This window comes from Coptis chinensis, chromosome 8, assembly GCF_015680905.1.
Source record: "Coptis chinensis isolate HL-2020 chromosome 8, ASM1568090v1, whole genome shotgun sequence".
Taxonomy (NCBI): domain Eukaryota; kingdom Viridiplantae; phylum Streptophyta; class Magnoliopsida; order Ranunculales; family Ranunculaceae; genus Coptis; species Coptis chinensis.
In genome coordinates this window covers 11,703,414-11,727,012 of record NC_141463.1, presented here as the reverse complement: position 1 = coordinate 11,727,012, position 23,599 = coordinate 11,703,414, and the positions used below count along the sequence as shown (strand labels likewise).

General features: G+C 34.7%; 3 protein-coding genes across 6 annotated transcripts; 1 reads left to right on the top strand and 2 right to left on the bottom strand.

Moving 5' to 3' along the window:
- Positions 1-219: 219 nt before the first annotated feature.
- MYB4R1 (myb domain protein 4r1) lies at positions 220-10,698 on the top strand. Of its 2 annotated transcripts, XR_015203977.1 has the most exons (11): positions 220-723; positions 3,861-4,375; positions 4,757-4,956; positions 5,429-5,599; positions 6,189-6,503; positions 7,769-7,927; positions 8,007-8,156; positions 8,248-8,451; positions 8,544-8,585; positions 8,803-10,309; positions 10,387-10,698. XR_015203977.1 is itself a non-coding variant. In XM_086576409.1 (10 exons), the coding sequence occupies exons 1-10, from the start codon at positions 288-290 to the stop codon at positions 9,974-9,976; spliced, it is 3,366 nt and encodes a 1,121-aa protein (XP_086432535.1). In that variant the 5' UTR covers positions 220-287; the 3' UTR covers positions 9,977-10,380. The 2 variants fall into 2 exon arrangements, 1 of the variants encoding a protein (XP_086432535.1); XM_086576409.1 differs by lacking the exon at positions 10,387-10,698 and having other exon boundaries at positions 8,803-10,380.
- Positions 10,699-11,543: 845 nt separating this feature from the next.
- LOC147479957 (Zim17-type zinc finger protein) lies at positions 11,544-14,470 on the bottom strand. Of its 2 annotated transcripts, none has more exons than XM_086576411.1 (4): positions 14,131-14,470; positions 13,927-14,038; positions 13,696-13,824; positions 11,544-11,943 (listed from the first exon to the last, which is right to left on the bottom strand). In XM_086576411.1, the coding sequence occupies exons 1-4, from the start codon at positions 14,259-14,261 to the stop codon at positions 11,920-11,922; spliced, it is 396 nt and encodes a 131-aa protein (XP_086432537.1). In that variant the 5' UTR covers positions 14,262-14,470; the 3' UTR covers positions 11,544-11,919. The 2 variants fall into 2 exon arrangements, with proteins under 2 accessions (XP_086432537.1, XP_086432536.1); XM_086576410.1 differs by having other exon boundaries at positions 11,544-11,950; positions 14,131-14,359.
- A 5,449-nt stretch (positions 14,471-19,919) lies between these two features.
- On the bottom strand, positions 19,920-22,603 carry LOC147479956 (APO protein 1, chloroplastic-like). Of its 2 annotated transcripts, XM_086580335.1 has the most exons (4): positions 22,214-22,603; positions 22,002-22,113; positions 21,007-21,377; positions 19,920-20,896 (listed from the first exon to the last, which is right to left on the bottom strand). In XM_086580335.1, the coding sequence occupies exons 1-4, from the start codon at positions 22,366-22,368 to the stop codon at positions 20,056-20,058; spliced, it is 1,479 nt and encodes a 492-aa protein (XP_086436461.1). In that variant the 5' UTR covers positions 22,369-22,603; the 3' UTR covers positions 19,920-20,055. The 2 variants fall into 2 exon arrangements, with proteins under 2 accessions (XP_086436461.1, XP_086436462.1); XM_086580336.1 differs by lacking the exons at positions 22,002-22,113; positions 22,214-22,603 and adding an exon at positions 21,827-21,992.
- Between the last annotated feature and the right edge of the window lie 996 nt (positions 22,604-23,599).

Here is a 23,599-nt window from a genome sequence, read left to right as displayed (position 1 = left end):
ATTTCTTCCATGGGCTAAAAAAGTCTAATAATTTGGGTCCAAAACCAATTATGGGCCCCTCACTTAAACAATATCCAATAAAACTGGCGGTTTTGGACATTTCTTCCATGGGCCAAAACAAAAGTCTTATAAAAATTAGTTCATGGGCCTCCACTTAAATAATATCCAATAACAAAGCCCCGTTTGTCGTTAACCCGAACCGCCTTAAAAACACCAAACAGAAACAAAAAGAAAACAGGGCAAGCCTCAAAACACACTTCTTCTTCTTCTTCTTCAAATCAATTTCGATGGCAATTCCAACATCAATAAAAAAATCCAAATTTGAGAACCCCCCTTCATCTCCATTATCATCATCTTCATCAGATGAAGATTCTTCATTTAAAGATGACATGGAATCAATTCGTAGAGCATGTATATTAACCGGCACAACAAATAAACAAGATTCTTCTGACGTGGATTATGAAAAAGAAGAAGAAGAAGAAGGGAGTACTAGTAGTAGTAGTAGTGAAGTAGATGACGTGGAATTAGTTAAAAATATACAAAAAAGATTGAATTTTAATAATGGGAATAATAATAGTAATGGGATTGAACCTGTTTTTATGAAGCCTTTGGTGTCATTACCACCAATGGGTTTGAGTGATAGTGAATATGAGGATGGTGATGATGAGGATGATTACGAGACGCTTCGGGCTATTGAGCAACGCTTTGCCAATTATCAGCCTTGTAAGTATTTATCTTTTTATTGGAAATTTTTGTTTTTTTATGTTGTTTGTGTTTGGGGGATGTGGGTAATGTTGGGATTAGTTTTTTTTTTTGTCTGAAATGTTTACTGCATTTGAACATTTTATGCTATGTTGTAAATGTTGTGATAAATTCGGCTAGTATGGTTTAGTTGTATTGATTGGTTGTTGCTTTTATAAGACATTGAGTTGGTTGTACGCTGTAAAACACATTGTCATGAATTGTTAGTGAAATTAGGAGTCAAATAAATGGATTGTGAATAATGCTGTATGAAGTGTTCATGAGGCAGAGTTTAACTGATTTTCTAAGAGGAAGTTTTGTTTAGGGATTAGAATGTTAGTTTACTTGCGTACATCATCCACATTGGTTTTTAGATAAGCCTACTTGAGTTGAGGTACTTCTTGTAGGGTTTTTTTTTGTTTGTTTCCTGTTCTTGTTGATGCTTTTGTGGTTTGTTGAGGAAACTTAGTGTATTTGTTGAGGATTTCAGATGGGGTTATTTCTCATTTGTTATACAAGTCGGGAATGAAACTAAATAGTTGAACCACGATCTAGGATATAACAATGACCGTAGTGCACTTAAATTCTCTAGTTTTTACAAGGTTACTATTAACTATAATTGGGAGATTCAAGTAGGATACAAACAGAAGAAGCTTCCATATTGGAAAACCATTGTCGCTTAGGCAGTCAATCTTACTCACGCAGACTTCCGGCATCTAGATGTTCTTCATCATCTGAATTGCTTATTCCCCATATACTAGTATAATAAACTACGCTTTTTTTCTTGCACTGAGTCAAAATAACATACAGGAAAAGACAAAGAACGGTCCTGACACATTTATTTTTAGTGGTGTTTAGTCATTGTCGTCTCTACGGTATCATCTAAGAAGTTTGGGCGTGGGGGTTCTACCCTTTGTTCCTCCTCGATGAGGTCATGGGTTTGAGTCGGGGCAAAACAACCTCTCATTTATTTTATTTTATTTTTGCATTTTTCAAAAATATAACTAAAACCAGGGTACAGTCCCCAAACGTCAATTGAGAGATTCGAACCCAGATCCTTTGGATGACAACACTTCTTGTGAGAAGTGTTTGCACCTGGGATTTGGGGAGAAAAGTGTGAAGATTCTCCCTATCTCTTTCTTCTATATTATAAAAGCATGGCGTGCATCTTCTGTGTGGAAAATGTGGTTGGCTTAGGTTTTGTTTTCTGGTGGCGCACAGATTCGGCCGTGCAAACAAATATTGGGGCATGTAAGTTCCATTTTGCTGACCGTGTTTTGACACTTGAAAATAAAAGAATTTTTTTGCTATGATGCTACTTGAAAGGCCACGTCAATGGTGTTTATTTTTATTTTTTATTTTTTTAATATCAAATCAACTAAACAAGAATACATCAATTACTAACATCATCAGCAAGAAGCTGATTACATAAGGTTATGATCCCTATAGACGAGCCACAACTTCACCAAATACTTTGATTACAATAGGAAAATTAAAACCCCAAAACAAGAACTTCTCTGATTCAACACTCATTCTACAGTTTAAAAAATCAGGTGAACATCTTGAAGCATTTGAGTATTGTAGAGACGGAAGGGTAGTGAAAAGGGAAGCTAAAAACTTTAGAGTATATAGTTTCAGAACTACAAATGTAATTTATTATCTCTTTCTTGATCTCATATTTCAACAACTTCTGCAAGCACGGTTTCTGTGATATTTGTAGTCTTTTCCTTGTCTTTTACCCTTGTACATGTCAAATCAACCAAGTTACTGGGGTTTCAAATATCCCTTCCAAGGTTATATATGAAGCCTTGTCTTCATTTTCATCAATAGCATCATATAGAATCGACTTCGCTTCTGGTGAAATAGGCGGTGAGACTCGGGGTTATAGATCCTAAGATTTGAGTGAATGTTTAGGAGCAGATTTAAAAAAATTTGTGCATATTTGGGTCTGAATTTTAATTTTTGATAACCTTAGGAAGAGACACAAAATTTTGATCAATTTTTACCCTTTATGTTTAACCGGATGTCCCTCATTTATTGCTCTTTCTTTTGGCGGTTTTAATTTGATGTCAGGGGTCCATTGGGTGTGTCCAGGTTCGGTAAAGATGCACCTACCTCTTGAAACTTGAATATTGAGGAGACTTATTTGGAGTATCATCATACATTTTGTTATTGTTGGGGGATCTATGGAGGACATTATTTTGGCTACAAAAGGCCTCATGCTATTTTTGTCTAAGATTCTCTGTGTAGGTGGGGTCCATCTTGTTTTGACTGTGGAGTACTTGTACTGTGGGTTGTTATTTTCTTACTTCCTTTTTTCCTTATATTTGTAGGATAACTCATCCTATTTTTTTTGTTTTGTTTTGTTTAGTACTATAAAGTTCCTTATTTTACTTAAGAAAATAACAAAAAAAAAAAAAAAAAAAAAAAAAAAAATCTTCACTTATACTTTATTAATTATAAGGTATGTTTGAAATTCCAAAAAATGTTGTAAGTAACGAGTATGTGCAATGCATACACAAAAACTATTTGTAGGTACATTATAACACTTTCAAATGGTTGGATGATCCAACTTTCAGGTTGATACGAGAAGATCCTGATGGTCTATTATTCTACAAACATAATCAGGCGAACTACTTTGGGTGTGCTAATGAGTGATTGCATCTCTTCTGCTTACGTGTTTTTAAATCCATGTGGACTTTATAACCGTACTGTTCTTCAGGTAACTTGTAATATGCGTTTTCCTATCCTATTTTCAGTCCCTATGCTCGGACGTGGTCTTCACTGTTTCCCCACTTCATCACTGTTTCCTATCCTATTTTCAGTCGCTATGCTCATAACTTTTTAAAGCTAATTTTAGTTTCGTTGGATTGTATTCTTTTTTGAAATTTTCCTTTAGTTGATTCTAACTATATATAGGAATCTGAATAGTGAGCTCCTTTTCTGTTAGGGTTGACATTGTTCATAAGTCTGTCTAAAAAAATGAAAAAAAGACTAATTATGTACAAACTGAACTATTCCCAACTTTTATCTATCCATCTCCTTAATTCAATGTCCTTCACATGGTTGATCTCTCTCTCTCTCTCTCTCTCATGTTTATATTTCTCATCTCAATGTAGGTATTCTGGAAAAGAACACAAAGACCTCTTCAAACGAATCCGTGGTGGTTCAAGGATCTAGCGTCGCAGTGGAACAGGGAACTTCACATTTGTTTTCTTTAAATAGAAGTGATGGTCAAGATTTTTCAGGTTCTGAAGAAGCTTGTAACACCTCCTTCCCTATGATCTCTTTTGATGATACTGGTCCTTGGAACCAGTCTTCTGGGTCCACTGAGTGGCATCAACCAGGAGCTTTACCGTCGGCAACAGCGTCATCAAAGTACTCTAGCTTCCCTCATCCAAAATCTGCAAACTTTTTCATTAATGCTATTAAGAAGAATCGGTCCTTTCAGAAACTTATTAGGAGTAAGCTTATACAGATTGAAGCAAAGATTGAGGAGAACAGAAAGCTAAAGGAACGTGTCAAACTGTTAAAAGATTTCCAGCTTTCTTGCAAAAAACGAGCAGGGCGAGCCTTGTCGCAGAAAAAGGATGCTCGGATCCAGTTAATTTCAGCTTGCAAGTCCAAAAAAAAGGTATTTGTCACTTTTTTGCCAGTTTTACTTCAACAACCTTGGATTGCCCTACTCAAACGTTTTGCTTCAATTGTGGTTGATGTTTATATTACATTTTTCTATTTTTTTTTTAAAAAAAAATATTCTTTTTAGTTTGATGGATTTTTGCAGTCCAATTCTGTCTCACGGTATGTTTCCACATTTTTTTTGTTTAACATGGTTGTTATGTGTATTATTGTTCTGCATCATGAGCATTTGTTCATAAATGACGCTCTTACATGCTTGATAGGGGCTTATGCTTCCTTGAAGTAATATGATGCTTTTGGATGTACATCTGTACTTTATTTTTGTGTAGTTAGGCTTCATCAGTCTAAAGTACTTTGGTTCTGCACTTCTGTGCAGGTTCAGGATAAAAAGGTTTCTGCCTTATGTTTGGGCCCAGTTGAAAATTCTCATGTTGCTAATTATAGAATGGTGATGGAAAGATTTCCTCTTTCACTACGCAGAGATCGTTGGTCAGATGCAGAAAGGGAAAATCTTGGAAAGGGGATTAAACAACAATTTCAAGAAATGTTGATGCAGAAATCATTGGAATATTTTAGGTATATACTCTTTTACATTACTTTTGAGAGACTGTGGTCTGCAATTTGCTTCTGATCTTACATCATATGCCCCTCCTCATCTTGAATCTCTCTGATCCGTGATTTGTTTTTTCTAATTTTTGCCATGGTGAAAAAGTATTCAATCTGTAATGGGTACATACTTTAATCTGATTACAAAATGATCAATATTTGTCAAGAAGTTGTTATAATTTTTTTTTGGCTGGAGTTACATAACCAATTTTCATTAAGAATGAGAATAGATGCTTACCTATGCAAACTATTTTAGTTGACAATGAAGTGATGATACCTGTTACTGTTTTGCTCTTGGTGTTATTACTACTGATGCTATTGCTACTACTAGTAGTACTGCTATCTGATTGGTTACATGGTTTTACTATTTGATATTTTTGTATCAGTATCTTTCAAGTATATTAGATGATGGTGTGCCCCCTGTTGCATGTTTACTTGTCAGTGATCCGAGGACGTCTGCTGGAGACTCAAGTACGCTTGATAATATGATTGCTTCAATCACAGATTTGGAATTCCCACCTGAAAATGTTAGATCTTTTCTGCCCAAGGTTGATTGGGAGCGGTTGGCATCACTATATGTCGTGGGTCGTTCTGGAGCAGAATGTGAAGCAAGGTATGTTGTTTATTATAATGTAACCACCTAGTATCTGCATTATTTTAGACATAAATGTACAAATTTGTATGTTCATTTGTTAATTTAGGATATCATTAAATGTTTTTTTTTTTGCATGTAGTTGCACTCATTTTATTGATGAAAAAATTCATTATAGTCGTAAAATTGTTGACCTTTTTTTTGGATAGTTATTTTAATTGCCATCTTATCTTTTGTGGGGAACAAAGAATGAACGTTTATTGTTGTGTGCTGGGCATTGTTTTAAGGTGATACGTCTCATTTTCTAATGTCGAAATCTTTTGCGACCCATTTTCTTCTGTGGTAAGAAGACAGAAGACTCATCATTATACCGCTACATTTATTGTTATCTTAGGGGGCGTGGTCTGTTATTGTAGTGTTTGTTTGATTACTAGGTAAAAGGATTCTCGTAAAAGTTATTTGTACAAAATTTTGAATCAACTATATGCATACCACTTTATTTATTTTTTTATAGTTGTCATTACGTTCTATGGTAATTTATAATGTTAACAATTCGTTTTTCTTTTTTAAAGTTGTGCATGTCGTAACTCATATTAAATCTTGCAACCAGATGGCTGAATCATGAAGATCCTCTAGTCAACCACAGTCCATGGGATAAAGTTGAGGATAAGAATCTTCTGTTTGTTCTTCAACAATGGGGTATTCATAACTGGATTGACATATCAACTAAAATGGGGACAAAGAGAACTCCATATCAGTGCTTTGCTCGTTACCAGCGGAGTCTCAACGCCAACATCATCAAACGAGACTGGACTGAAGAAGATGATGCTCAACTTCGTGCCGCTGTAGAAGCTTTTGGTGAAAAGGATTGGCAGCTTGTTGCTTCCAATATGGAGGGAAGGACAGGTACCCAGTGTTCTAACAGGTCAGTAGCAAACCTTACACAATTTGAGTTGCTAACTTAGACAATTTAAACCGTATTGGTATTAAAGCAAACAGAAACATCACCCTGTATCCTTAAGATGGCTTAAATGTAGATTTAAATGGTGTAGTATTGAATTGATATTTGTTCATATACGGCTTACAGTTTATCGTTTGACTACTATCCCATAAGCAGATTGACATAAGACAAGTATCATCAGGAAATATATTAACACAATCCTGTATCACTGCATGTTGACGCATTGATGACTTTGTGACAGTTTTTTCAGAAATTGTAGTTTTTTGTGACAGGTTTTGTACCTCTTTATAAACCTGTTAATGCGAACAATTTTCATATGGTACTTTTTCCTTTTTTCCTATGTAACATGGACACTCCATATTTCAAAAATAATCTGTGTCGGACACATATTGCATGTGATATACCTCAATTTTTTTATATTTTACCGTGTCAGACACTTTTTATCCGTGTCAGATATGGACACACCTATCTGTGTCAATGTAACTTAGCTTTTTTCTAATCCATTGTACTTTTGTTTTATCAAAAACTAAAATTAAGATGTTGTTTGTCATAGTATGACTGAGTATGTAGATGCATTCACAGATGTTATTAGTTCTGTGCTGGAAAAATGTGTTTATCATACTATGACTGATTATGTGGAGATAATAGTTTATAAAGTTGTTTCTCATGTCTGTTGCTCAAAATGCTCTTTGTTAGTGTCTTAGTGGACATAAGTATTCTAGGACTCATGTAGCTTCTTAGTATAGGTGGACGTGCAGCGAATTCAGTTGTACTGATACATGATTTTTTGTATGTACTATCTGATAATTACCTCAAGTTTTCCAGACATTATTTCAAGACCTATTATTTTGTTAGATGAAGTCGCATCCACTTGAGGACTTTCCCCAAATTTACATTCGGTGTTCATGTTGGATTATAAACTTGTGGCCCTAGGTCTTTTAATAAGGTGCATCCTATGCTTGTTATGTTGGTAGGATTTTCGTTATTTGGTCTAATATTGGTCTCGTTCTCTTACATTCGTATACCGTCGGCTTCCAGTGAAATTCTTCATCCAGGGATAGATTATCACAATTTGATAGAGCTCTCTTTCACATCAGGATTCTCTGACATTTTCATCCCTGTTTCATAAGATGGATGTATTCTTCTGTTTGTGTATTGAAATGATTATCTCGTGCTCTGTGCATTAAACTGGTGGTTTACATACGCTCATGTCTCTATTTAAATTGCAGATGGAAGAAAACACTTATCCCTGCTAGGGAAAGGGTGGGGAGGTGGACTGTAGAGGAAGACAAACGCTTGAAAGTTGCTGTGATGCTTTTCAGCCCCAAAACCTGGAATAAAATTGCACAATTTGTTCCTGGTCGTACTCAAGTTCAATGCAGAGAAAGGTATGGTAGGAACATCTTTTGCTTTTGTTTTCTGAATCAGTTGCTTTGTCAAATCTGAGGGGCGCAAATCTGTGGACAGATGGGTCAACGTTCTGGATTCATCTTTGAATCTGGAGAGGTGGACAGAAGAAGAGGATTGTAGGTTGAAGGAAGCAATTGCAGCGCATGGACATTGCTGGTCTAAGGTAGCAGCTGCTGTTCCTCCTCGTACTGATAATCAATGCAGAAGGTATATAATATCTCTGTGTTTATTAGTTGTTTATAATCTGCGTTAAATATCACTGAAGTTTGAACCGTGGCTGTATCTTCTGATTTAACAGGAGGTGGAAGTTTTTGTTTCCACATGAGCTGCTAATGCGCCAAGCTGCACGGAGGGTACAGAAAGTTGCTCTGATATCCAACTTTGTAGATCGAGAAGCAGAACGACCGGCACTAGATCCGAGTGATTTTCTTCCCTTACCAGGGACCAATGTAATTACAGAGGCTCAAAATGGAGAGAACAATAGGAGAAAGAAAAAAGAAGGGTATGCTGCTTAAAACATTTATCTTGAATTTTGGGTTGTTTTTGTTTACCATTACTTAACACTCTCTTGGTATAAATTCTTGATCCATGCAGACGTAAACCAAGTTCTAAGAAGCAAAATGATATGGCATTTCGGTAAGTCATAGGCACACTTACTATATGAAGTTCCTATCTTTTAATAAACCTTGCTATTTAGTAATAACTTGTCAAACCTTGCTAAATTACTTAGAAAGATCTTGCTTTGTTAATCTTTTACCTGGAATATATTCAAGAAACTTCCAAGTAAGATTCTCTCTAAGCAGTCTGATTGTATCAAATGGATAAAAAAAGGTGATGTTTAAACTGTTGACAGGGATGATGCTGTTTCCAAGAAGAAAAATGTGCGCAAGCGACACTCAAAGAGCAGTAGACATCCTGAACCACCAGTGAGCAGCAAAGGATTACCTTCATCTGCTCAAAGTTTTTACATAAGAGATGTTGATGATGATGACAACGACGATGATGTTATCTTTCTCAAGGACTTAATATCTACAAAGAAGAGAGAGGCACTTAAGCAACATTCAAAGAAGAAAAGTAGGGAGCCAGGACTGTGCGACCAAGAACTTCCATTAGGTACTGCTACTTCTACCGGTTCAAAGATAAAGGATGATGTTTATGAAGAGAGTTTTTTTGTGGATGAAACTACATCAAAAAAGAAAAGGAAACGCAAGCTGATCTCAGAGAAGAAGAAATCTACAGAACATGAAATGTGTGGCCACCAAGAACTTCCATTTTCTCCTGAATCTTTGATACTTGTGAAGACTAGTGATGGTAATGAGGATGAGACCTTGGCTACCATGTTAAAGAAGGAAAAAGGATGCAAACCACGTGCAAAGAGGAAAATGTGTGCAGAACATTTACTGAGTGACCAGGAACATAAATTTTCTCTTAAATCGTCTGCCACTGTGAAGAGCCAATTTCTTTCTCCTTCTCTCGAAGAGCCAAAATCTGCTATTGCAGGTAGATCATTGAATGTTCCCCTTACAGAAGTTGATATGCCTCAACAGATTGGATCCAACAAGTCAAGGAATACAGGTATATCTCAATCTAAAGAGATTTCAGAATTAGTGGATGATGAGGAGGAACCCCTTGCTTCCTTTTTGCGTAACAAAGTGAAAAGGAGAAAACTCAGACCTGCTGATAGGAATGGCCAAGGTACCTTGTCTCCATTAGGGAAGAGGAAGATAGCACCTAAGATTTTATGTGGGCTAGAAAACACTAATCAGCCAGCAGAGGATCAGGAGAAATGGCTGCACGGTGAGCACTCAAATTCTGAAGTGACTTATTCTAGCATTGCATCTTTAGTAGAGACAGCTGGTATTCTTCCGCAGGAAAGATTCACCAAGTTGAGGACTGAAGACGTATTTCTTGTTGAAGAGATTCCAGGAACAATGGAAGGGGACATGACACTTGCTTCTTTTTTGAATAAAAAGAAAAAGAAAAGGAGACATGAACGTGCAACAAACACTGGATCTCTAGAGACGTAATGTTTTCTTTGAGGGGGAAAGTCCATTCAATTTGCGGAGAACCAAGTGAATTTTAAAACTTGGATATTTCTCCTGTTATCAAGTATAAGGGAAGGAAGATTTAACTTTGTAGAAAAGCTCTGCTTCAAAATCACAATGAGAGACAGAAACATAGGGTCTCAGAACAGGTGGTTAATGACGTTTTTATCCAGTGTCATGGAAGTAGAATTAAGATGCATAAGATTTATGGTTCACCTGCCATTCAGGGATATCCAGATCAGATAACTGTTGAGAAATATGTGGACGAAGGTTGAAACTTGAAGGTTCTCTATTCCTAAAACAGAGTAGAAAATGGTGAGTATTGATCTAGGGTTTTTTCTTTCTAGTGAATTTTTTATTTTATAATGATGGCAAGTTTCTTTTGATTGAAGTGATATGGAGTTGCATGGAAGGAAAATATGAATCTACTCGTGAAAACATCTCATGGTTCCAGTAAATAATTTCTTTGAAAGGGATCATGTTTCGTTGAGGATACAGACCCGCCTCAAATGTTGCCACTTTTTTGAACACAATGGTAATGAAATTTCAACACAGATAAAGAAGGTCTGTGCCTGTCAGCAGATTGAAAGTGATCACAACACTTGGACAGGGATATACATAATTTGCAGTAAGAATGCTTGTTTAGCTTAAAAGTTTGTTATAAAGAGGTGTTAAATTGCAATTAATGAAAATCAGTTTGGACATTACTGCTCGTTTTGCTGAGTGTTTCTTCTCTGTTGTATTTTTATTTTATGAGGTCTCTTTTTATGTATCTCAGGGTTTACAAATTTTGTAACCTGAAAAGTTTAAAATTGGTCACATATTCCGATCAACTCATTCAGATATGAATAAATTTGGTTACCAGTAAAAGTTACTCTACATATGCTAAATCTAATGGCTCATCAGTCGTGACCCGCATGTAAAAATTTCCTAAAGTACACTCGGACTCCTGAGTTTGTTATTTCCTCTTTTACTGAAAAAACTTACTTTCTAGGATCAAGAGGGGAGTGAAACAAGAGAAATATTCATCTAATGAGCTAATCTGTTGCTGGATAAAAAATTTGTCTTCATGTCTTGAGATTCACTCATATTTTCTCTTCGGTTAGTCAATGGATCACTGGGAATATTTTGCAAACGTAAGGAAAAGAATCAACCTTGATAGACGTCCCCCATGAGAGGATGAGACACAAACTAACCTTCACAAGGAATAATACAATTTCACTTTCACAAGTGATGTATCACACTTCCACCAACTGACCAACTCACGTACACTCTCTAGCAGGAAGACACCCAGCGCACTCACCAAAATAATTATTTCATGAAATTTATACATGTTTTCGTATTCGTACTGAAATGGGCATCATGCCGTTGTGTGTTCACGTATTGATGAAAACTCCTTTTCATTGCATCATCTCTTACTAAAGCATTTAGCTTCTGATGGCCTTGATAATTGTCAATGAAGTACCAACAAACGTCCTGACTACTCTCCATAACAGCTTCTCCGATAAGATGGAAACACCCGGTCACAAGATTTCAGAAGATGGAAAAAGAAAAATTAAAATCAAACACTGAATATTGATGAAATTCAGTATTTCTGCTACTTAATTTCAATGATTAAACTGTCAGCGGCTTTCAAAATGAAATATAGACTTTACATAACAAATTATCCAGAAGTCGTATCATAACTACCATCATGTACACATCTCAACTGCTAACACTCTCATCAGGTTGGTTGTCATGCATAAAGGGGATCTGTCCTGAGTGAGAAACTTGCAGAACTGTGTTAGAACCTTAGAATTAGCATTGGCGCCGTAAGTGAACAATGAGACTTCTAATACGAACTGCACCACAACACCTTCAAGCATTCAAATCTGTGTTTGTATCCTCCAGAAAATTGTACTCGACCACAAGGCTAAGATTATCAATTAATTTGTGATGCTTGAGACACCCTGCACACTAGTAAGATGCATATAGGTATTAGGAAGAAAATAAAAAATAGGTCAGAGTTTCAAGAGAGGTATTTTTAGTTTTAGGTTCATGTATAGATAGATTACTAAATATCAATAAATCAATTACGTTATGTGGTAGTCTAAAAACCAGTTTAGATAGGCATGAGTAAAATAATCAGCTTTCTAAGCTGCCAAAAAATCTTTACAGTAAACAACTATAAACATAAGAAAAAACTCATCGCCGTTAAGCTGCACTAAGTTTAACATGTGTAAAGAAATTCTAACGCTCTAATGGTCTTTATGTACATTAAACTACCAAGTTTCAACTAGCCACCTCATTGCACCTACACCCCATCGAACCACCAAAAGAAATTTCCTCCTTTTGTACTCAGTCTCTGCTGTAGTTTAATTCAAAAGTGGCACAGCCAAGGATCCAAAGATGAACTAAGAAAAGACTTTTCTCTATTCGCTGATCTGAGATGCATTTTAATCAACCACGCCACTCCTTCAAGTACGGAGTCCAGTGTGATGCTGTAGGATGGTATGGGATATGTAAAGGAGAGCAGGAGAACCTCCAAGTGGAGGACTTAGGCCTTTATTAGGTAATGTAATTTAGTCAGTACCGTCCTTCCGCAGAGATGTTATGTATTTTATGAGAGATGACTTCTTCACTTTTCAGGGAAAGTAAGAAACCCTAACAACTAATGTTTTGAAGATTAAAACGCCTAATTGGCATTTCATTTCTAACCCGAAGAAGTTTTTCACTACTATTCCAAGATTTACATGTCAAATAGAAATGTTGTCGAACCTGTCCTTGTAATCTAAGAGAGAGACAACGTTATCATACGTTTCTACTAATTTTGCAGTTAGTCTACAAAGGTACTCATGTACATCAAGATCTCTCCTTTCACCCGACATGTAGATAAACTAATAAAATGGATCGACTCGCCACCTGAGATATGTATTCCTTTCCTCTATTTGTTCAATCAAAGACGCACTTAAAATAAAATGAATCGTAGAAAAACATGTGATCCCCTTTTACCCCTGATTGCTCCCGTAGCTAAAATATTTCCAGATAGTAAGTAGTTCATGAGAAATATTTAAAATTGGGATGAAGTAAGATATAGCAAGTAGCTAAAATTTCAAAGAGTTGAACCAATGATATAGCCCTTACACTAATTGTAAATTCTCAGTTCATGAAGCTATTTTCAAAGGCAAGTTTGATCCTAACATCCTAATGAAGCATACTTCGAATAGAAAAATCATGTCAAAGTATGTAATGAGGATATTTTCACCTACTGAGAATCTTAGACAAGATCTTCCTTTACGATCTTTAGCTCATGGTATTACGGAGTTAACAGTACTCACAACCTTGATGGAACGGCTATTAGTATCTAATACTCAATGAAAATATTATCTTCTAGAATATATTCTGAAAACAATTATATACCTAACTACTTTGAGCAAACCTTCAATAAGAACGACCTACACATAACTGTCTCATTTCACATATTTCTGAACATACTAACAGATGATAAAATGATAATTTCTAGGAAATCAGATGCCCATATTGCACAAAATCAACCTTAACCCCAAATAAGGTAGATAATGCAAGTCAAGATGATATTGACTAAGGCCACAAATATACAACATGAATATTTCAAAAACAAAACTTAGACAAATTTGTACTTCAACTAAACTACACTGTTTATTATTGTTTTCAGGTATGCAAACAATTAAAAAGAGAAGTACCTGCACAAAAACAGTTCCCCGCTCATAGGCTAACCGATTTATAAGACGTTCAGTTCTTTCACCACAAGCATTGCATGTAAATTTTACAAGCAAACTTCTTCTAGGAAGTTTGATGTCAATATTTGTTTCCTAGACAAGCCCAACAAACAAAAACAACATATTAACTTGTTCAAAGATATTATTCTAGCCAGTAATCTTTCATGCCCAATACATTTAATAAACATATAGTACCTCAAGGGGCTTGTTTGGCTGTGATTCAGAAGCTAGTTCATCTTCATTCGAATCAGAAGTAGCTATTATTGGAGCTAAAATCGCAGTTCGACGAGTGATAAGTTTACAGGGACTGAAAAACAAGAAAAAAATGTAAAATGGACTAGAATTAAAATGATAACAATAAATGTCCTTGAATTAAAGAATGGTAAAAATGGAATGTACCTGAAGAGTTTAGTTCTGGTGTTGGAGGGCTTGAAAAATAATATTGAGTTTTGGTTTTGAGATGTTTTAAGTGAGGTGGAACAACGGGTGAATGTAGAGATGGTATTGAATTGTACAAGTGTTGTACCCATTTCGTCTGCAATTTCGATTCAACGGAATTTTTTCGTGTTCAAAAGGTTTTTATGGGGGAGAGGGAGAGGGCGGTCTTGTATTTGGGCTTGGGCCTTAATAATCGGTAACAACATGGTGGGTTGGGCTTATGCTAAGCCTTATGGGTTATTGACCGGTTTGGTTCAATTAGCAAAATAGTGTGATATGCGCGTTTTGAATGTCCTTTCACAATTTAGATGCTGATGCCTACGGTAGTATGTTTGCTGTGACTACGAACTCAAACCTCAAACTTATGTGACTCAACAATGAGTTTCATATGTGAAAAGGATAAATGTGGCAATATAATCTAGTAGATTTAATCAATTCTAAAGTTTGCAATAATATTCATTTTAATCAAGTGACCGTAGCGAACTTCTGGGCCCAGGGGGGTTAGTGGACAAAAAGTCTCGGTGGTTTGTTTCTGTTTGGTCTGTTCTCATTCTCCCTCTGTCTCTCTCCTTTTTCTTCTCTCTCTAGGCCCTCTTAATCTCTCACTCTTCCTCTCCACTCCTCTCTCTCTTCCTCTCTACTCCTCTCTCTCCCTCTTCCTCTGGATCCATGCCCTCTCAATCTCCCTCCCCACTCCTTACTCTCCCTCTCCGCTCACGCCCCCATTGCATGGCAGTATACTAGTTTCTATAGGCAAAAGATAGAAATGATACAGTTCTTAAGATATTGGGGAAAACTAAGAACGAACTTATTATTTAACTCAAATTCTCATATAGGCATAAGGTAAGGTATATGAGTGGACAATATTCGTAATGGTGTTTTCTATGTGTGTTCACGATTCTAGGAGCTGGTCCAGTAGTACAAAATCCAGCACGGCTAAAAAGGCTAAAAGAGAATTTCAAACTCAGTCTTATTCAAAATGGAGAGGGCAGATAGTATAATTAATGAAAACAATTTGAAAATAGAGATGATAAATGAGCGAATAATGTAGATTAAAACGTTCACAACAACTAATTCCGAGTAGCTCATCGTTGGCAACTTAGGAATAAATACTGTTAAGTAGTTAGTCTATACACAGAGTATAATACATCTTTCCATTTCATATTTCATTGTGCTCTTTAATTGGATTCGATGGGATCTCAGTATTGAAATTTCTTTGTTGATTATTAGAAAGTTCACACAACACCACTGGAATGTTAAAGAGTGCTACATTCTATGTAATCCAGAACACATTTGAATAATTAGACAAAAGGTTTCTAGGAGCATTTGTCTGAAATTTTTTACATGCTGTCATGATTTATGTCGTTTCACAATTTACATGGTGTGCTGATTTATTCTTGGTGCCTACTGTAGCGTGCCAAATCAAATTTATGCAGTTTCAATTATAAAAGTGGCAATAGAATCTAGTTGATTGGTTGGTGTTTTTCATTTGGTTCCAAGTTTGCAACTAGCTTCAGATGATACTATTCTATTCAAGTTTCTGGGTACAAAGGCTTCAGATGATACTATTCTTGAGATATTGCAGAAAACTAAGAACGAGCTTATTGTTCCAAGTTTTACTTGTTTGTTATGCATAGTGTTTCTGGTAATGCTCAAACTCTCCAAGAAGTTTTACTTGTTTGTTATGCATACTGTGTTTCTGGTAATGCTCAAACTCTCCAACGAAGGGCAACTACTAAAGTGGCTATAAGAGGCTTCCATTAGACTTAGTCTATTAGGGGGCATATGTTATGCTTATGGTATATTTTTAATTCTCCACATTTATGATTCGTAGCCAAATTTACTTCTAATGAAACAACTTTTGTATACAATTAAGTAATGCGGTTCTTATTTATCGGTAAGTATGCGGTTAATATATATACAATTAATAGTTTTGACGTCCTTCATGATTCAATTTTAGAATTAAACTAGATTTTGGACCCATGACATAATCTATTAAATATTTTGTGTCTTTGAAAAGGCTTTACAAAATGTCTCAACGAACAAATTGTGCATCAGAATCAGAATATATTTTTATTAAAAATAAACCGAAATACGTTAATCACCAACGATTATGGTGCATAAGTACTTGGAAACTAATTAAGGGATGGATCAAATTGAGATAGCCTCTTCACTTTGTGGTTTAGGATATTAATCCGTAATTTCCAAATAGAATTATCTTAAACTCGATCTAGCTTGTATAATAGTTTTATTATATTTATGGTGATTTAGCGGCAAATTTTTGAATCATAATATATTTTTATTAAAAATAAACTGAAATACGTTAATGAACAACGATTATGGTGCATAAGTACTTGGAAACTAAGGGATCAAATTGAGATAGCCTATTCACTTTATGGTTTAGGATATTAATCCATAATTTTCAAATATAATTATATTAAACTCGATCTAGCTTGTATAATAGTTTTCTTATATTTATGGTGATTTAGCAGCAAATTTTTGAATCAAAATATATTTTTATTGAAAATAAATCGAAATACGTTAATAAGCAGCGATTATGGTGCATAAGTACTTGGAAACTAAGGGATCAAATTGAGATAGCCTATTCAAAAATTTTCAAATGGAATTATTTTAAACTCGATCTAGCTTGTATAATAATAGTTTTATTAGATTTATGGTGATTTAGCGGTAAATCATTATCGTTGGTATACAAATCACTAAAACTCGATAGATTGTTTCCATACCCTAAAGAATACACTATTCCCACTTGAAAAGATTTATCATATGAATGTGTCCTACTTAAGCGGTTGTCGTTACTCATATGAGAAGGCTAAAAAAAAAGTGGATATTTATGTTTTAGGTCGGTCGCATCGCGAATACATCCGACTTTCCGATTTCTAGTTAACCATTTTTTGATGTTATTTCAATGCATTTGCATCAAATTTCTGATTTCCCGTTAGTTAATATCTGAGTTTAGTTTAATGCAGTTGCATCCAGTTTTTGGTTTTCCGTTAATTATTCTTCAAGGTTAGTTCAATGCAATTTACATATAATTGTTAATTGTTCTTTAAGGTTAGTTCAATGCATTTTTGTTTTTGATTTCCGTTAATTATTTTTTAGGTTAGTTCAATGCAGTTTACATCAAATTTATAATTTCCGTTAATTATTCATTTAGGTTAGTTCAATGCAGTTTAATCTATTTTTAATGTTTAATTAATTAGTCTTTGAATTAGTTCATTGCATTTGGATCTAGTTTCCATTTTCCGTTAATAACTCTTTAAGGTTAGTTCAATACATATGAAATTTCATTATTTATGCTTTGATTTTTGATATAATTATATCCGGTTTCGATTTCCGTTAACTATCCTTTTTGAGGTTATTTCAATGCATTTGCATTTAGTTTCCAATTTCCCACAATTATTCTATGAGGTTAGTTCAATGCAATTGCATTTCGATTTTATGTTAATTATTTTTTGAGTTAAGTTCAATGCATTTGCATCCAGTTTCAGTTTCTCATTAATTATTATTTGAGGTTTGTTTGATGTATTTGCATACCGTTTTCGATTTTCCGTTAAATATTTTTCAAGGTTTGCATTCAATTTCTAATTTTCCATTAGTTACTCTCTAGTTGCTTGTTGTAGTTTAATTTAATTTGCATAAAGTTTATGATTTTCCATTAATTACTCCTATTTGAATCCAGTTTTCAATTTCCTTATAATTATCCAATGTGGTGTGTAATACCAACTTCTACTAATCCATCTGTAGTGTCCTTGCAAACATGACATAAAAAGTAAATTATGCTTAATTTACTATGTGGGATCATCGAAGATTATCCAGTTTTCGATTTCTCGTTAATTATTCTTTAAATTATGCATGACTCACTATATGAAATCTTCAAAGATTATCTACGAACGGGTATTGTTATATTAATTATTCTAAAAGATATTTGCAAATATGCATAATTATTATATATTAATATTATATTGATCACTCAACCAAATTTCTTATAACGTGAAAACCTCACACTCCATTAAAAAAAATAACTCACTTTTGATAAAATCCTTCAACTTTATTTTTTTGTTTAATAATAGAAGTTTGATTGAAGTTTTGTGAGATTGCCTAATAAGGCGAAGTTCATATATATTGAAGTTACTTGAATAGCAAGGAGTTCCCAATCATACGGAAAGAGATAAGATAAACATCATTTTAAATGCAAAACTATACTTATCGAGACATTCCCACAACATATAAGCAACCTATGTTTTAAGGTTAGTTTAATGCATTTGCATCTAGTTTTTAATTTTTTGTTATTTATATTTGGAGGTTAGTTCAATGCAGTTGCATCCAATTTCCAATTCCCGTTATTTATTTTTTGAAACCAGTTCAATGCAATTGCATCCAATTTCTGATTTATCGTTAATTATTCTTTTCGGTTAGTTCAATACATTTGCATCCAATTCCCAATTTCCTATTAATTGTTCTTTGAGGTCAGTTTAATGCATTTGCATCCAGTTTCTGATTTTCCGTTAATTATTATGTGAGATTAATTTAATGAATTTGCATCTAGTTTTCGATTTCTCGTGTTTATTATTTGATAAAGTTGCATTTGCATCTAGTTTCTGATTTCCCGTTAATTATTGTTTGAGGTTCGTTCAATGAGTTTGCATCCAGTTTTCGATTTCCCGTTAATTATTTCTTGAGGTTTTGCATCCAAAGATATTTTTGAGATTAGTTCAATGCATTGCATCCGGTTTCGATTTCCGTTAATTATTTTTATGATTAGTTCAACGATTTGCATTATGTTCCCAATTTATCATTATTTTTTTTTTTTGGTTAGTTCAATGCAATTGCATCTAGTTTCCGATTTTCCGTTAATTTAATCTTTGAAGGTTAGCTCAATGCATTTGCATCCAATTTCCGATTTTCCGACAATTATTTTTTGATGTTAGTTTGATGTATTTGTATCCAAGTTTTGATTTTTCGTTAATTATTATTTGAGGTTAGTTTAATGCAGTTGTATCCATATTTCGATTTTATATTAATTACTTTTTAAGATTAGTTTAATAATTGCATTTGCATCCAGTTTTCAATTTTCCGTTAAATATTATTTGAGGTTAGTTTGATGCATTTGCATCCCGTTTTCGGTTCCCCATTAATTGTTTTTTGACGTTAGTTTCATTCAGTATTATATATATTTTAAAATATTTGTCATTATTGCTTTGCCATTATTATTTTTTTCATTTTTTATTATATATTTTGTATAATTGTTTTTAACTATGTTTTGAGGTCATGTTAAGGATATATTTGAAATAAGTTGGTGTTTTATCATAGATATTAAAATTGTATGATTTGTAATAGGAATTAGTTTCTACAAATCACCTATTTTTTAGCAATTTTTTTTTATTTGATAAAATATAAATTAGTTTTTACAAATCACCTATTTTTTTGCAAATTTTTTTATTTGATCAAATATATAAGAATTCGAACACTAAAAGTGTTTGATTCGTAGTAATAGGAAATTATAAGAATCACCTTCTACAAATCACCTATTGTTTTAGTAATTTTTTTATTTGATCAAATATATAAGAATTGGAAATGGAATCTCTAAATATAAAATTATAAATACACTCAAACTCTCCAAAGAGATTCCAATTGTAGGTTATTAGAAAATATTATCTTTCATATTAGAGTCCCATATATGATAGGAAAAAAAGACTAACTTCATATTAGATGATTCAGTATATAGATAGTAGATAAATAAATAACTTTATTAACATGGATAATGACTTTTTAGACCATATCTTACAGGGAATACTTTATAGGCTTCATATATTACAAGACATTACTAATGCCAAACTCGAACGAAATTGACCTCGAAATGTAGCATCAGGCCACTAAGTTCTTCTCTTCTGCGTCAGGAACCACAATGTCAAGGCGCATCATTGGCTTGTACTTATCTGGGACTTCAGCACCTGCCTGCATGCACAACTCAATCACAGCAGGTGCCTTGCCATAAAATCTCTTCAGTGCACTTCTCAAACGAGGACCTCTTCCGTCCTGCACATGCCATACATAGTTTGGTGGAAACACCTCATCCACTGCTGCATCTTGCCACCCATGCTTGCCATCTCTCCATTGATGTTTGAATGCACCACATAGCTTGGCATTGTGTCCCCATGGCCCTACGTGTATCTCAGAACAGTATCCACATGCCTTCACTGAATATTTTTTCATCAACCTCTGCACCCCAGATCTCACAGTCTCATATGCTTTCAGAGTCTTTTGGCCAACAAGTGGTAACTCAGAAGCTGCAGGAGGTAAGAACTTCCCACTTTGGGCGCCATAAGTATCAAGCTCAGCCAGCAGAGATGATGAATCTCCAGAGCGATATCGTTTAGGCTCCTCAACGAATCCATCGCGGTCAGTTACCTTCTTCCCAAGCATTCGAATGGGTCGTGTTCTTCTCCGGGAGGGGTACTCCAGCAAATCCACACCTGCTTGGATGCATAACTCAACAACTGCTGGTATCCTATCATAGTCAAACCTAGTCTCATGTTTGATGCGCCGGCCAAAAGGGTCATAGAGGTGGTAGGATTCAATTGGAAGGAGAACATCGTTGATAGATCCCTTGACCCAAGAGTGAAAGCTTCTGCGGTGTACATTACCAGTGCCACGACAGTCTTGGATCTCATGACCAGTTTGCCCTACATGGACTTCTGGGCAGAGGCTGCAAATGAAATATCTTGTGATTGTAATGTAATAGAAAATTACTACTAGCATATTAAATATAATTCACTTACAAGTATGTAATAGTTACAACAAAAGAATATAAATCACCTGCAGCCATGAACAGGAATGACGTGCAGAAGTTGTGCAAGGCCCTCAATTAAAACTTTCCATGCTTCCAATACCTCATAAGCAACAGGAACTAGTTCAGATACTAGTAATCCATTCTTTGGAGGTTTGAGTTGCTTTTCTATCCCCTTTTCAGCTAGTTTTTTGTCAGCTCTTGCAACCTGATGGATCTTCTTGATGGGAACCAGGTAAGGTTTCTTTTTGTCCCTCGGCCATATGGGAGGAAGATTCACATTTTGGGGATATGATTCTTTTCTATTGACTGTATAATCCCCTCTGTATCCACCACAAACACCAACTAAAGTCCCTGATGTTGTGGGTCCATCAGATTGTAGCTGTTGATGCCGAATATGCTGTTTGAAGGAAAAGAAGTTGTAATGCAAAGTAAAGCCAAGATATTGGAAAACTTAGGATCTTTAGCTTGTGGTATTAAGGAGTTAACATTGCTCACAGCCTTGATGGAATGGGTATTAGGATCTATTACTCTATGAAAATAATACTTCTAAAATGTATGGAGCAAACCTTTCGATAAGAACAATCTACACATAACTTTCTCATTTCACATAGATTCCGAACATACTAACGACGATACAATGATCATTTTCTAGGAAATCAGTAGCCCATACAGCACAAAAACAACCTTAACCCCTAACATGCCATCAACAGAGCTTTCCTAGAAGTATAGGCAAGCTGATTACATGGTTTAACACTAAGGCCACAAATATGCCACATGAATATTTAAACAAAACTTATACATATTTCAACTTCAATTAAGCATGCAAACAATTAAAAAGAGAAGTACCTGCACAAAAACAGTTCCCCGCTCATAGGCTAACCGATTTATAAGACGTTCAGTTCTTTCCCCACAAGCATTGCATGTAAATTGTACCAACAAACTTATTAACATCTTCAAGTCCAAACAAATAATTCTAGGCAGTAATCTTTCCTACCAACACGTTTAACAAAACATATATTACCTGAAGGGGGTTGTTTGGTTGTGATTCAGAAGCTAGTTCATCTTCATTAGAATCAGAAGTAGCTATTATTGGAGCTAAAATCGCAGTTCGACGAGTAAGTAGTTTACAAGGACTGAAAAACAAGAAAGAAAAAAAAAAATGTAAAATGGACTAGTACTAAAAAAGAGAATAATAAATGTCCTTGAATTAAAGAATGGAAAAAAGAAATGTACCTGAAGAGTTTAGTTCTGGTATTGGAGGGCTTGAAAAATAATACTGAGTTTTGGTATTGGGATATTTTAAGTGGGATTGAACAACAGGTTAATGTAGAGATGGTATTGAATTGTACTAGTGTTGTACCCATTTCTTTGCTAACTGCAATTTCCATTGAACAGAATCTTTTGTGTTAAAAGGTTCTGGAGAGTGCGGACTGCGGAGGTATGGAGAGGGCGGTCTGGGCTTGGGCCTTGAAAATTGGTAACAAGATGGCAAAGCCGAAGGGCATGCTGGCTCTGTTTTGTACGTCCTTTCACAATTTACATGCCTCTCATGATTTTATTGTTGATGCCTACGGTAGTATGTTTGGTGTGACAAGTGACAACGAACTCAAACCTCAAAACTTATTATACAATTCAACTATGAGTTTCCTATGTAAAAGGGATAAATGTGCCAGTAAAATCTAGTTGATTTGTTGGTGTTTTCTAATCACTTCGAAAGCTAATTTGCAACTATATTCATTTTGATATCTATGTACAAATGATTGAGATGATACAGTATGTCTTCTTGAAATATTGGAGAAAACTAAGAACAAACCTATTTTTTTTAAACTCAAATCCTAATAGCCTAAGGAATATGAAGAGATGTTTATAGTCTAATAAAAGTCTGCATGTGTTCGCAAAGTATCACAACAATTATTTCCTGGTAGCTCATCTTGGGGAACTGAGGAAAAAATATCGTTAAGTTGTTAGTCTATCCGGAGAGTACAACACAGCGTTTGAGTTGATGTTTATACAGAAGCATGTAGGAGCATGTATGAGAGATGCTTCTTAATAAAAAAAAGGCTAATGAGATCTTCAATGGGCAATGGTGAATGGAATTAACTCTGCTTAAATAGAAACAATCCCATTTTCTAATGCGTTCAAGTGCGTATCGATTATTAATTAGTAGAGTATGTTCCATTGATTAAGTTTTACTTTAATTCAAATTTGGGTTATTGTTTGAAATTTTGCATTTTTAATTTGAATACTTATATATCAAGGTTACTCCAGTATAGACAACAAGTATAAAAAAAAAAAAAAAATGAAAATAATAGTCTTTTTTTTTTGGCTTAGTGAGCTGTGAATTTTATTAAGTATAGGAAAAGGAGAAAGAGTTACAGAAAAGTATAAAAGAAACATAAAGAAAATGAAAAATCTAGGCTTAGTACAATGACAAAGTGAGCTTGCAACCCTACTAGGTAGGCCTCCAATATATCACTTCATCAATACTTCTCCCCTTAGTCAAATCTGAAGTAGGTACTAGTTGAAGCCTCCCATTTAGATAGCCATGGGGGCTTACCTTGATACATATAAAGGGTTCTTCAGAAGACATAGTCGTTGCTTTCTTTGCCACCTGGTCTG

Bases quoted from the DNA above. Each gene is read 5' to 3' on its own strand.
- LOC147479956 (XM_086580335.1), bottom strand. From the start codon at position 22,368: ATGGAAATTGCAGTTAGCAAAGAAATGGGTACAACACTAGTACAATTC. The intron at 22,114-22,213 runs GTACATTTCTTT...CTTGTTTTTCAG, and splicing joins ACCAGAACTAAACTCTTCAG to TCCTTGTAAACTACTTACTC. The intron at 21,378-22,001 runs GTAATATATGTT...TCCTTCAAACAG, and splicing joins AACCAAACAACCCCCTTCAG to CATATTCGGCATCAACAGCT.
- MYB4R1 (XM_086576409.1), top strand. From the start codon at position 288: ATGGCAATTCCAACATCAATAAAAAAATCCAAATTTGAGAACCCCCCT. The intron at 6,504-7,768 runs GTCAGTAGCAAA...TTTAAATTGCAG, and splicing joins GGTACCCAGTGTTCTAACAG to ATGGAAGAAAACACTTATCC. The intron at 8,157-8,247 runs GTATATAATATC...CTGATTTAACAG, and splicing joins ACTGATAATCAATGCAGAAG to GAGGTGGAAGTTTTTGTTTC.
- LOC147479957 (XM_086576410.1), bottom strand. From the start codon at position 14,261: ATGGGTACAACACTTGTACAATTCAATACCATCTCTACATTCACCCGT. The intron at 14,039-14,130 runs GTACATTCCATT...CTTGTTTTTCAG, and splicing joins ACCAGAACTAAACTCTTCAG to TCCCTGTAAACTTATCACTC. The intron at 13,825-13,926 runs GTACTATATGTT...GGGCTTGTCTAG, and splicing joins AGCCAAACAAGCCCCTTGAG to GAAACAAATATTGACATCAA.